Genomic DNA, 14,595 nt, shown 5'->3' on the forward strand with positions numbered 1-14,595 from the left:
CTTTCCCTTTTTTTTCCTGTCTGGTCATTTCAGTGGCCTCTCTGTTTGTTCATTTCACTTGCCTCAGCCATCTCTTGGGCCATTAATCTATACCACTCCAACTGCTCCTTTGGGCCAGACCTGGCTGTGGCGCCACTTGCTGTGCACTCTGAAAAGCAACTGTGTTCATACAGATATGAAATGACGGTTAGAGACAGAGAATGGCTTTTAGAGAGAGAGCACCCAGAGATAATGGAGAGAGAGAAAAGGATGTGCAGAGAAAGAAAAACACACCTGCCCCTTCTTCACTTTTCATGTCATCTCAGGCAGAAGTGACAGAATCATGTATTCAAGAGATTGAGACGATGCCCCCTTAACAACTGTACTAAGGTTACCGTGGCGTCTGCCCTTTTGAAAAGGTTGAGATTTGAGGAGATTAATATGCCGTTGGATCACGTTAGGGGATTTGTGGCTCACCCATAGCCAGCCTGGACAGGGAGCAGTCATCAGTAGTGAAAAGGGACTCAAGCAGATGGCCTGGCTTAATCAGGGAGAGTGCACTATCGTGTGTGTGTGTGTGTGTGTGTGTGTGTGTGTGTGTGTATACCTGGGTTAGGGATTGTGTGTGTGTGTGTGTGTGTGAGAACTGGAGTAAGGGAATTTTTTGTGTGGGTGCTCCATAAATTCATGTATGAGTGTACTGATACTTGTGTGTCTGTGCTTTGTAGGAATGAATAGATGCTGCAAACTTGGCAGAAAAAACCCACCTTACTTGAGGCTCTGCCATTAACCATTAGAGAAAGTACTGGAGCTGACTGAGTTGGGAATTTGGAGCCCAGCACATCTGAATGCTTTTTGCTTTAGCTTAAAAGTAATTGTCTGAACAAGAAACATCTGCCTTTGATTTATTAACTATTTCCTTGTTCTATTACATTTTGACTTAAACTTATAAAAGGGCCTATTTATCCAGCTGAGCAGACACCTGAACTTGGAATAGATTTGTATTCACATTCACTGATGATTAATTATGCATTTGCAGGCTAAAGTATAAACTAACCCTTAGCTGTTAAATAAAAAAGGCATGACTTTCACAGCTGTCAGAAAGTCTTCTTAATAAAATACATAATTGATTTCAAAGCAAAGTAACACCTTTATACCTAACTTTCTAGCTAATGTCTGATTAGCCAAAAAGTAAACTAAGTATGTGAACAGACAAATTCTCATACTTACCTTCCTTTGTGAGTTTTGCATACCCCTGTTTTCTTCTCACTACCATCATTAACAACATAATGCTTGAATCCAAATGTTATTATTTTTTGGACTAGGCCCTTCCATAGCTGCATCCTGCAACTTGCCTTAGCCATTTGCCGGCCTGCTGCATTCTGGTAGGTTGTCAGGTTTGCATGCATTGCACTAGAAATCACCAAATTATGTTTCAGAAGTGAAACGTAACTTCTCAATATCTAAAAAAAAAATGCAAATAGTTAATAAAAGTGAAGTAATTTTGAGCCATCTATCTCAAGTCATGAATACCAAGTCAGTCAAGTTGAGTCTTTAACCAGTGTAAGTCAAGCAGCAAGTCTCGAGGCCTCAGATTTCAGACTTAAGTCTATCTTGAGTCAAGTCATGTGACTCAAGTCTCCCACTTCTGGTTGTTACAATGTAGGGTCTAAATTGGGAAAAGCCTGGGAGTATTTGAGAAGATGATTCTTCACTGGGAAAAGCAGGGTCCCAGTTCCTTTATTGACAAAGGTTTACACAACCAAAGTGTTCTTGAGCAATGCACTAAAACACTGGCTGACCTTGAACTTAGATGGGCCCAAGCAACAAGAGAATACTCTGCGAGAGACAATTCACTATGACTTACAGAAGCTTTAGTGGACTATATCTAGTTAGGCAACTCATTGACGGTATCTTCTGAAGGCAGAAAGTGTTATATGCTCGCTTTCTGTTTCCCCAGACAGTCTGGGGAAACAAACCAGTGAGCTTTTCAGTCATAAGCATGCTTTCTTGGCCACTGTCCCTGCCATCAGAAAACAAGGCTTAAAGCAGTAGCTATAGGGAAGTGTTGTCTCTATAAGCTGTCCTACTTATTTTCTCAAAAATGTAAACCTAACAAGAGCATTTAATGGAGCAATTTAATAATTTATGCTGAGAAATGTGGTGTCTGGGGTGTTCATAGTGGGATTTCATTCTTTGTTAAATTGCCTGTTCTAAAATCTTGGATGGCGCTTCACATGAATGCTCATGTTATTTTGATACAATATGCTTTACTCAGCCTTTAGATTGAAATTCTCTTCCTGCCCTTTGGGGTGTAGGGTTAAGGAGCCATATCTTGCTCAAGGGCTCTTGAAGCACTATATGCACAAACCCGAGGTCCTCTAGCCTGGACAATGACCTCTGTAACCGCTTGGCCATTCAGAAGTCAATAATGTCTGCTCATGTAATGAAGGGGATAGATCTGAATGTGGAGAACTTGGCTTTGCTGGGGGAACAAGATGCAATTCAGCCCCCGAGCAACTTTATGGTAATGACAGGAAGACCCAAATTCAAAATGTGCAGGGCATCTCCATGGCGACAGAGGTGATGTCATGATCTCTGTTCCTCTCTGTAGTGGAGGATGCATCCACATAACTACATGCTGTGGCAGCTTTTTATAGCGGAGGCCAAACTTCTCTGTTATAAATCACTGTCATAGTGGCCAGGCCTCTTGCCCTCTCCCACATTATCTCCTGTCTCTCGCTCTTGTTTAATTCTCTTGCTCTTTTTTTTTCACTCTCATTGCTGTTCTCTCTTATTGATGTATATATCTCTTGATCTCTGCTCTAGCTTGGCCATGCACTCTAAGCTGGTGGCGTTGAAAGAGATGGATGCTCACTGCCTTCTGTAATCTCTGTTGCAGCCATTTAGATAATTAAGTCCCTATCCTTGCACTTCTTGCATGTCTTTCTACCAAAACTGAACTACCTACATGCATAATAATATATTAACAAGTGTATCATGGCAGTCTCAATAGCCCCATAGAATATATAGGTTTTGTTGTTCCAGCTGCCCTGTGGGTTTAGGTCTATACTGAGTGTGTGTGTGTGTGTGTGTGTGTGTGTGTGTGTGTGTGTGGCATCAGCACTGAGAGCTGTTTGTTTTGATGCCATGTTGGTTTTTGTTTAGAGAACAGAGAAATTCACAAAGGATGCAGCAGGGAGAGAAAAGGCGTCAGCTGCCATGGGCCACAGAGACAACACACACACACACACACACACACACACACACACACACACACAAGCGCAAACACACTTTGTGATTGGCGTCAGGAAATCTGCCGCTCCCATACCCCGTAGAATAAGCATGCAAAAAGGCTGGATGGGAGAGTGTGCACAGTAGCCCCAGGGTTTTTCTCCAGCTTCGTGTCTTGCTGTTGTGATAATGTGGCGTTTTGTTGAAAGTCTGTATTTTAATTAAATGACAGCGTGCAGTGGTAGAGGTAGCAGGGCCAGTCTGTTCCTCAGGCTAATCACATGCCTGGGATACTGACAATGAAACACTGGCAGGGTGTTACTAACTTGGTCATTGCAATATTTCATAACGTCATGGTCACTTTTGTCTGCGTGGGAGCCGGTGAGTGCTGACATTTTTGGACTGAAAAATAATGCTGTTTTCATCATGCAGGGAAAAAAAAAAGAAGAACCAGAGTCTGTGTGTTCAAACTACAGTAAACAAGCACACTGTTGCATCATGTCTTATCACCTGCAAAAACACACATGCAGTACATACACCCTTACACACACACGCTACTATTTTCCAGATTGGAAGAAAGTTTTACTTATTAATGTTCTGCTTAAAGAATTGTGCTGATGCACGCTGAGGGGGAAATTTGCTGTCAGTATTGCAGGTATGTGCAATATTTCCTAATGTTAAGAAAAAAAATAACCCTCAGCCTCCTCCCTCTTTATTTCTCTTCTCTCGGTCTACATAATACACCTTATCCTCTTTTCATCTTCTTTGAATGATTTGGCCTTTGCATGCATGCTTTATCAAAGAGAGGATGATCAGGCAGTGTCTGTCTCTCGCAATACGAGGCAGTGTGTGCATGTCATCCACCAGTGTTTCATCCATCAAGGTGTCAGATTAATGTACAAAGTGCCATCTCTCACTATCATCTCCTCTGAAACCTCTATGGAAATCCTAATAGGCAGATATGATAGGGAAATGTGTGGCGCTGGATTCAGATTAGTTTGAGATGTGTTTAGAATGATTGGGGATTACACCGTGGTTCAGGCTGAGTGTCCTGTAGCAGGTTAAGTAAAACCAGCCTATGTGACTCTAATAATCTGCTAAAACGGGAGCAATCTTTAGTCTGAAAGGTGCCTAAGCTCCTGGGCTCTGTTTTGTGGCATCCTATGTTTTTATGACCCGCTGCTCACTGCACTGTGTCTCTGGATTCCACTCAGACCTCTAATGAGGTGTTTGAATTGTAGCAAAGTACTAATTCCCCTCAGGCTGCTGGGATTAATTGGACCTATTAATGCTAAGAATCAATTCCAACAATAGGCTTGTTGGTTTCCATGCCAGCAGGTAGCTGCCTTCAATTCTGCTTCTTATTCCAGAATTTGGAATAAGAAGCTTGTCTTTCTTTAACATAATCTATAACTAAACCTTACAATGGTGGAAAGAAAAAAAAAACCTCAAAGTATTTACTGTACTCTGCACCATACAATTCATACACTTAGTGTTTGCAGCCTATCTGGTCATTGCTCAAGTAATAACCTATATTTGTGCAGATGCATGGGTGTGTCTGTGTGTGGCTGTAACAGAGACAACACCTGGTGCGTCTTCACTGGTGCAAACTACAGCTGAGGAAGAGAATTTATAAAGCCTGAGACTCTTGCTTGTGTTGCTCCAGGCTATTTTTGTACCAAGTGCCTCTCCCATTATTTAAATATCAGGATGAACACCTCTACTGTCCTGGAGGAACTGTCTGCACATTTACTGTATGCCTGCAACATTATTGCTGTACTATATACGCAAAGTGCATGTGACCGAGCTTGTGCATCTGTGACATTTTGTGTTTGTGTCTTAGTGGTTGCGTGTGTGCGCCTCCCACAGGGCTGCTCATTTACAGCAACATCTTGGCCTCTTAAAGTTTCAGTATACAGGAGTTACTTTCCCCAGCCCTCATTTGTACCATGCAGACTTGCTGATGGATGAATTGATCATTAGCAGAGACTTGTGAGTGTAGCAGGTGGCTGTTTATGTGTGTGTGAGTGTGGTGAAAGCTGGGCTGTCATTGGGTCAATAGAAGGAAGCACTGCTTCAGATTGGAAATGGAGCTCTTCCTCTTGGGGAGTATCTGTAGCGGGTGAAATAGCTGAGGGTATTAAACACAGGGCAGAATGTGCCAACAAAGCAAACATCACACCTAGGAACAGAAGTATGACACCCCATCCTTAACACCCTTCTCTCTATTTCAGGCTGTACACACATTTTACTGCTGTTTATATCTCATTAGATCACACACTCACCGTCTTCCTGTTGCCACCACTTTCTGTCCATCTGTTATGCTCTCTCTTTTCTCACATCTATCTGCAGCTCCTTGAGTATTCCCACGTGGCTTTGTTAACACAGCACTGTCACACACACCTGACATGCTGCGCGCTGCCTCGGAGCGACAGATGCTGTTCTTTACTTTGTATTTTGGCTAATCACTTTGCTGTTGCTCTGTAGCTGAAGTTATTAAAGCCTCCCGATGTGTGAACTTATAGCTCACATAAGAACGTGCAGGGCATCTCCATGGAGATAGCAATGAGCTCATGATGATGCAAGTTACAATTGGCCTTGCCCACATACATGTACGTGTCGTACACCCACGCGCTTGCTCCTCTTTTTCTGCCCTTTCTTACATGTACGTATGCACACACCAGCACCATCTCACTTTTCTGTCACAGTTGCACGTGCATTTGGAGCATTGTATGCTGGGTGCAGTTTGCATTCTGATGCATCCACGGTGCTAGAATGGCCGTTTTTAGAAACAGGAGTTGAAAACGCCCAGCAAACAACACACTCTACCTCCGCTGCAGCTGACTGCTTTAAACTCATGACATGACTGACAGCACAATGGAGATGCCAGTCAGATAGTCAGTCAGCTCGTTAGGTTTGATTGCTGATGTGGTATTTCTCACTTTCTTCCTCTGCTCCTCTGTTTGTGTTGGAGACCAGATTCTATTTGTTACAATTTGGGTTTCTGGAGGATTAGTGCTAATTTTTTTTATTATTTGTTTAGATCTTCATTTCCCAGCAAAGGATTCTCAGTCATCAGCTGTTATTTTAAGAGGGAGCCAGAGTCAGAAAATAGCATTTGGCGTGGGAAACTCTTTTACCTTCAGGTAAGATTATTAACATGCTGACAGGATTGCAGGAGGTGGAGAGCCTCATTAACTGGTATAGGATATGACTGAAGTTCTGTCATTATTATATTATACAATTAAACAGCTTTTTAAAAGGGTTGTCTTAATATGCAAGCCTGGCAGCAGAGGTTATCACCTCTCCTCTGAAAGACTTGTTTTGTCCAGAGCTGACAGTGACTTCAGTGGGTGTGAAAGAAAAAGGGGTAAATCTTCATTGGCACCTTCTCCCTAGAGCAGTGCAGGACAGAGCAGTGTCATTGGAGATGTGATGTATTTAAGTGTTTATCTGATCTGGCAGAGTACGCAGGTGTGTTAGGTGTTGGTTTGCACAGGTGCCTCTGAGAGCAACATTTCTTTTATCACCTCCTCATACTTCACCTCCCCAAACACACAGCATACACTCTCAGCCTCCAGGTAATATGAGCCTGTACTCCCCCCCCACACACACACACACTCTTGTTTTTGTCACTTAGTGGGTCTTTAAGTGGACTTACAATCATTTTCTGAAGACTTTGTTTATCTTATGTTTCTTTAACCATAACTGCCACTTTCCTAACCTTAAGTCATCTCCCTAAAATTACTGATTTACTTTGTAGGGACCAGCATTTGGTCGACATGAAGAAGGTGAGTCCCCACAGTGTTAGTGGCGTCCTGGTTTTGGGTACCCACAAGTAAAGAAGGAGTTAATGTAGTTTTGGAGGGAAGTTTTTGTAATTAGTAACTTAAATCCTTCTGTTCACAAAGGATCATACATTTAGTGGGATTTGTCTTGGTGAGACACATTCTGCAGGGACCAGCAACCAGCCTCTGGTTGCTGGCATGCATAGCACAAGGATGACAGGAATTCATTTTAGAGGGCTGTGCACATATTGAAATGTAGTGCCAAGATACTGAAAATGCCACTTGGGTAAGTGAGTGATTGAATGTGAAGCATGGTAATGTGAGATGCCCTTCTCCAGTGTAACAGTACCATTTGTCATTCATATGCATTTCTTAAAACAACCAAAGTTTACATTTAGTTTTAAAGGAAAGAAGGTTTGGATATGTAATATTTTGTATTGTCAGAGCATAAAAAAGCTATCCCTTTAATATCTCTGTGTTTACATCATTGTGGCCAACATAAAGTCAAAGAGCAGGTTCTATGGTAACTGTATACACACAGAGCGTACCAAGTGAATGACTTTGACACTGAGGTTCCTGTCTAGTGTCCGGCTAACACTCAGCCTCTTTTAACTGTGACCCTGAACTTTCCCAGACTTTAATAACTTGTTTTAATTGCCTATCCTTAACCATATGTAGGGGTATCAGGCAATGCCTTCAGCAAAGCTTTTGTTATGAATACTCAGAGTATGCTAAAATAATGATAAATTAATTGTATGAATGCACACTTTCACAAGATACTTGAATACATTTTATAGATTTGTTCATTTATTCTGTTGAGGTTTTAATCACTACGTCATTTTTTTTATAAATAGAACAGAGTGATGGGAAAAAAGGGGGAAGATGGATAATAGTTTGCTGCTGGATTAAAAACTCAAGACTTCTCATTTTCATACATGGCACATGTCCTAGACCACTAAGCCACCATGGTAGCCCTTATTAACATTTCTCTTCAAAATACCACGTACTTAACCTTCTTGTCATTTTGCCCATGTATATTGCAGTCTTGCTGAAGGTTATTCCACAAAGCTCTCTTGTGTGGGCACTTGCAAACTTGGTTCAGTGCCTGTTTTTTTTGCATAATTTAATGGATTTGTTCTTCAGTGCGTCCTTGTTTCTAGAGGTTTACAGGAAGTAAATCACAGACTGTCTAGAGCTGGGAGCACAGCGAATGCACAGGGACATGTACCCATTTGACACCAGGACTGATAAAAATTAATTCTGGATTATTGTGAACACAGATGCACGTGGCCCCCGATTCTGACTTAGTTTTTTCTCTTTTCTCTTCCTGTATTTATATGGAGGAGTTAGCTGGCCCTTATTTCTCAGCTGAGCTGTGAAGCTCAGGAAATAAGAACATATTACCTGGCACTAACTCTGCCATTGTTCCACTGGACTATCACCTTGTTACTCTCTGTCTCGTGTATTTTTAGAGATAATGCAAGGTTATTCATTTGGAAGGTTTAAGGTTATTTAAAGGGGTTACTGTGGAGAGACAGAGAGAGGTTATTGCTGAGAGAGTGAGAAAGAAAAGTGCTGCTTTTTGTTGCCTCTCCTGGCTCTGTCACCACATATCAGTTTGCTGTGTTTGGACAGAACAGACCTTGTATGAGAGAGAAATAAATGATGGGGGAATTGATATATTGAATAAAATGCATGACAAAAAGAATGAAAGGGAGCAAAGAGACAAAAGATGAAAGAGTGAGTTTTTTTTAGCGTGTAAGTAAATGGATGGCCACATCAGCTAAACATACAGTAGAGGCCGTCCTCCCACCACCACAGGCTGTGTGGTGCATCACTTGCATCAAAGCTTTTTAAAGAACCTTTCATTTCCAATAGTCTCCTCAAAGACTCTCATATACTAACTACACCGCGGTTTTGAGTGTATGTGTGTTCTCATTACATTCTGTCAAAACATTGCATGCATACATAGTCATTCAGTTGTAGTATGCTGCTCTTGTGCACACATGGAGATAGACACAGAGAAGCTGGCATTTCAAGGCGTTCGCTTCTCTGTGAGGCAAAAAAAGCCGCATGACAGACCTCGGCATGCAGAATAAAGACTTATCATCTGCCGTCATTCCCTCCTTACAGACCAGGGGATTTTGCATGGGGCTTGCTGAACCTGGTTTGAGGTTGTTATTTATTTATTTCATCTGTTATCAAGGGCTTGGGAAGCATAATGTGGCTTTGGCGAGGAGGAGTGCAATGCACTACAAACCCCAGAGTGATGGATCCTGTACCGCTTTGATTTAGGACATAATATAGAGTGATATGCTGCTCATGCTACACAATAACACTGTGCCCCATACTGATCTAATGCCAGCTTGCTGTCGCCTATCACAGCCAGCTGAGCTTGAAAAGGGGAGAAGCCTGAAATGCACCTCAAGGGCAATCTGACTGAATTAACCAGCCATTAGATGTATGAGATGAGCTGTAATTGCAGCAGTATTTATCTTTTCAGAAGAATGAGTTTGAGGTCATGATGCTGCTGCGCTGTCGTCAGGACGAGTTGACTGAGCGTGTACCTGTTTGCTCGGCCATCCTGTTTAAACCTGTCACTGCTGAACAAATTTCACTACTTATGGTGTTGGCACTGATGGTGGGTTTTTTTTTCTTTTTAATAGACCTACTCAGCAGTGCTCATTTCTCTCGCTCTTGTCACAGCCCTTGTTAATGACTGGGAGAACAGGAATTAAAAGCAACAAACGAGCTGCGGTGTGTTCATGTCAGTCAGGTGCAGTGAGAGCAGATGCTGTGAGCATTCACACCTTCATGTCAATCTGTTCTCTCGTGTTTTTTCACTTGGTATATTTGTCCTTCTTTGTCCTCTGGGTATTTTTTTTTTAATCTTTGAATCCCTGTCTGTGTGACTGGATTACTTACTGCCGTTTGCATTAAAAAACTGAATCTGACCTATACCCTCTTTCTTTCCATTTCCTGCAGGCCTGCCCCTGTTGTTCCCTCTGAAAGGAAGAGTAAGTGATGTCTCGCCACCACCACCGCTTTGAGAGGGACTACCGGGCACCCTGGGAGCGGAGAGGAGACATCCGTCCTTCTGGCCTCCACAATGGAGGAACCAGTCATAACTGTGCTTCTGCCGTTGTCAATGGCAACAACCGCCCGGGGCTCCTTCCCCTCCCAGTCATCCCCTCCCTCCTCCCAACACCAGTTACAGTTGCCGTGACAACATCCAGCGGTGACATAGCGGTCAAGCGAGGCATCACGGCAGCAGGATCAGTGGCTCCGGCATCAGCAAAGGTAAGATCCTTGTCCAAATGAATGGGGCACGGGGGAATGGGACACCTGTTTCCTCTGACTTGTCTTGGAAGCCTGTCTGTTGTTTCTTCCTGCACTGTCAGGTTTCATTCTAGTCTCCCTCTCCCTGTGTCAACTTTTTAATCTGTGAAGGCTCCCCAACTCTCTCCATGCTTTCTAGCTTCCTTCTTTCTCACTGTCATCCACTTTTCCAAGTGTTTCCTCACTGTCCAACTCACCGGCATGACTGTCTTTATGCTTCAACTATCTCAGTTCTTCAAGCTCTGCTCCTCTCTCTCTGCAGTCTCCTGCACTTGCCATCCTTATCCTTCACTCCAGTTCTGCTGCTCTCTCTGCACTCTCTCTATCCAATGACCCTTTCTTGCCAAACCAATTTCCTTCCATCTTCATTTCGTCTCTCTGCCAAATGGCAGGCTTGTCCTGCCTTTGCCTTCTTATTCATTTTCTACTTTCATTATGTTAATGACCTCTGACAGTAATGGATGCTGCTGTTGCCAGTGATGGTTAGAGGTGGTGCCTTTTTAAACAAGCAAACAAAAACAGGACCACATTATATAAGCCCTGAGTTAATATCACATTTTTTACCAACTGTTTCTCTTCTCTCCTATTCAGACCTCTTGTTTCTTAATGAAGGAAGCTTAGGTATAAAATGTCATCCGGTTATAGTGACCATGATATCTGATCCAAAAAAATGTTATACACCAACTTCTAATGAGGGCTCAATTGACAGGAATGTTTGAATGTGGCTTTGGTATATACATTCCTAATGCAACTATATGTCATACTGTGTTGTGTTTAGACTTACTGCAGAAAAGTGCAGCTTGGAAATGTCTGAGCGTCATGGTAGCCGTACAGTCTGTGTACTCACCCCCTCGTCTGGGGACTTGCTAGCTATCTGGCTGTCAGCAGCGTGTGAAGACAGGGGCCTTTACCAAAACAGAGTTGGGTAGTTCAGCATGTCTCCTGCCTTTGCTTCCTTGGATACCATTCATCTTATTTCAAGACTCCTCCCCTCTATGAGATCATTTGCTTTCATTTGAACTTCAGCAGATTCATCTGGTGCCTTTGCTTATTCGCTGGCACCTTCTTTGGAGCCTGCATTCTAAGAGCAGAGGTAAACAATGCTCTGGTAATTTAACTCGTAAGTGCACATCATTAGACACCCTGCTGAATGCACTGACCACAGACACAGTAAATCTGCTCTGGCACCGTGTCGGCCCCTCCTTTAGTGTGGCTGAATGATTACATACATCCCAACAAAGTCTCGCCAACTCCCTACATAGCCATTGTTATCATTCAATGGCTGCCACTGCAATTAGGTGCCTCGCCTTGCACATGAGTGCACATTTGTTTAAAAGTACAGTATATGTGGGAATGTGTGTGCGTATATGCAGGAGATATTATGTAGATATATCCCTAGATGCCACTCTGTTAGCTTTATTCAGGGATTTACCTTTCTGCTTTGTCTTGCCTTTGACAGTCTTTTGTAAGGCAGGCAACAGAGACCAGTAACGTTTAAAAAGGGAAATACCCAGAGTCTGAGCTCTGCTTTAATTACGCCATAGAAAAGATACAGTAAAGGGGCCTCAGGAGCTGGCCAGCACCATAGGAGCCTGTCTTTCTATCTTCTTCCTAGCGTTCTGCTATCCTCACTGGCTCCCTTTCTCTCCTTCTGTCATTCTCAATCAAAGCCGCTGGAGTTCACAAAGAGTGCAATGGACTGATGCAGCTCTAGTTCCATGGTCCCTGTGTCTTGGCTCTGTCCCTGGCCACACTAAAAAGCTGACAAATTGTTATTGATCTCTACAGTTTGGGGACTCTCTCTTCATAAATACGGTGACCCTAGTGTGATCCAATAGCTAGACATGTACAGGAGTGTGTGTGTGTGTGTGTGTGTGTGTGTGTGTGTCAAAGTGATTGTCCTGCATATTACGCTGTGCAAATGGAGTAGTCCCTTCCCTTAATATAAAATTGGATGCATAAATGATATTTTGTTTTAGCCTTACTTTGATGCTAATCTGTTTTTTCATGTTTTCTTACTTAATGCTCACATAGAGAGTTACTGTACCTGATAGTTCTCTGTGTGTGCATGCATGAATATAGTGTGTGTGGATGTGTGTAGGACAAATGCTGAGAGTTGAAAAGTACCATCTGGCCACATTGTCCATTCTGATGTAAAGCTAACCACATGGAACAGTGGATTATAGTTAATTCAGTGCTACACTTTATCCTCTGCCAGGCCGTTAATGAATTGTTATGTATTTTTGTGCCATTGTCACGCATGTATAGTCACTGCACACAGTAAATCCATTTGGTTAATAACCACAACTATTTCTGTGTCCTGCTGATTAACAGGACTTCTGTGTATCAGCACAAAGTCCAGTTTCATTGTGTATGCCATCCCTCTTCTTCTGAGTGATACTGTTATCCACAGGATCACTGCCTTAGAATATTAATTCCATTCAGTTTACCATCCATCCATCCATCCATCAGCTATACCCACTTATCCTTTACTCAGTTTACTAGGTAACAATTAAATGGTCTACTTTCAAATAAAGTTATGGCATATATAGTAGGTTCTCTGATTTGCAAACCTGAACAACACTTTGAGTTGAGCTGTCTGCAATGTTAGATCAAGACAGACCTTCAGTTACAAAAGAAAACAAAAAAGCAGCATTTTACCATGATATACAGTAGAAAAAATGAAAATTTGTGCTTGGTTAAATGTGTGTACATTTATGTTACTGCCTGTTATCAGAATCAGAATGAGCTTTAATCGCCAAGTGTGTTGAGCATAGAAAAATTCGTCTCTGGCACAGAAGCGTGGGAGAAGGATGAGAGGCAGTATTCATAAACATATACATATATACACATTTTGACTGGTGCATGTAGTGGTACTATTTCCAATTATTGCACTGCGGTGGTTGCCGAGTCCTGTTGCTTCAGTCATAGTTAGCTTTTAATCAAAGTGATGATCTGGGGGAAGAAACTGTCCTTGTGTCTGGTTGTCTTGACATACAGTGACCTGTAGCACCATCCAGAGGGGAGGGGTTCAAACAGTTCATGTCCAGGATGTCAGGGGTCGGCAGAAATCCTCTCCCACCCTCCTTTTGACCTGTGAGGTGTACAGGTCCTCTATGGAGGGCAGGCTGGCACCGACGATTCTTTCTGCAGTCCTGACTGTCCACTGGAGTCTGTTCCTGTCCTGTTTGGTTGCTGAACCAAACCAGACAGCAGTGGATGAGCAGAGAACAGACTCAGTGATTCCTCTGTAGAGCTGTATCAGCAGCTCCTGGGGCAGGTTGAACTTCCTGAGCTATTATATTATTGAATATGAGTAAGGATTTAAAGCTGGAGATGTAATTGGTAACACATAATATTACTTTGTATCTTCCCACAGACGCCCACTGAAAGACTGATTTTCCTTGGTGTTAATCCCTTAATATAACATTTTTAATCCGTCCTCTCCTGATATTTAAGATCTATAATGCTGGACTTTATATTTCTTTTCCCAGCCAGTACTGATCACAAATGCAGGATGTTAAAAAATATGTAGTTACAGTATATGTTGATCTAAACTGAGAGCCAAATACCAATAGCAGTTGGAGATTTTAGTGGGTTCATTGGCATTTTGATTGACTTAGTTTACATGTTTACTGTTCACTTTCTGATCTGCACAGCAGTTTCACACCAGCAGACTACAAACTCTTTATTTCGCATGTAGCCATGTCCTTAGCTTATTGTTGCTAGAAACAAACTCTTGGTAATTGAGTTATTCCTCCAATATTTGGGCTTATGCCATTTTGGTCATGGAGCTGTAGTATTGTTATTCATTAAGGGGAGTTCAAGCTGAATATGACAGAGATTCTGTGAAGATTGTCCTGACCTTATAATATTGACAATGCAGAAAAAAGTTGCCTTTTAATTATGTGACTAATTTGTGGAAACATTGTTTTTGAAATATGAGTACATAATTTGGATTATCATAAAAATATATAATTGTTCTCATTTGTAAGTCTGATTGTTTGCACATTGTATTAAGTTCCCAGCAATTTATTTAACAGGCCCAGCACTTGCATAGGTTTGTTTGGACAAGCTTGTCCCATGTTCTTTGTCCAAGTCTGATTGTTTCAACTCTCTTCCTTCCATCTTGTTTATTTTGGTGTGGGCAGGTAGTATTATATCAAAGTTATGATGCTACAGTACTTATCACTTATCCTTTTGGCTTCACTTTGAGATGATATTAGGTGTTTGTGCACATTTCAAATGAAGCTCC

The 14,595-nt window shown here is 42.2% G+C and overlaps 1 protein-coding gene across 1 annotated transcript in view; it reads left to right on the forward strand.

Annotated features, from left to right (window-relative positions):
- The window catches only part of klhl29 (kelch like family member 29), a 212,702-nt gene that overhangs the window by 53,524 nt on the left and 144,583 nt on the right, over positions 1-14,595 (forward strand). Inside the window, exon 3 of the mRNA XM_020603683.1 lies at positions 9,987-10,301. Within this exon, the coding sequence (XP_020459339.1) occupies positions 10,026-10,301 (276 nt within the window). The 5' untranslated portion in view covers positions 9,987-10,025. The remainder of the gene's footprint in view (positions 1-9,986; positions 10,302-14,595) is intronic.

Source organism: Monopterus albus, unplaced genomic scaffold (assembly GCF_001952655.1).
Source record: "Monopterus albus unplaced genomic scaffold, M_albus_1.0 scaffold62.1, whole genome shotgun sequence".
Taxonomy (NCBI): Eukaryota; Metazoa; Chordata; class Actinopteri; order Synbranchiformes; family Synbranchidae; genus Monopterus; species Monopterus albus.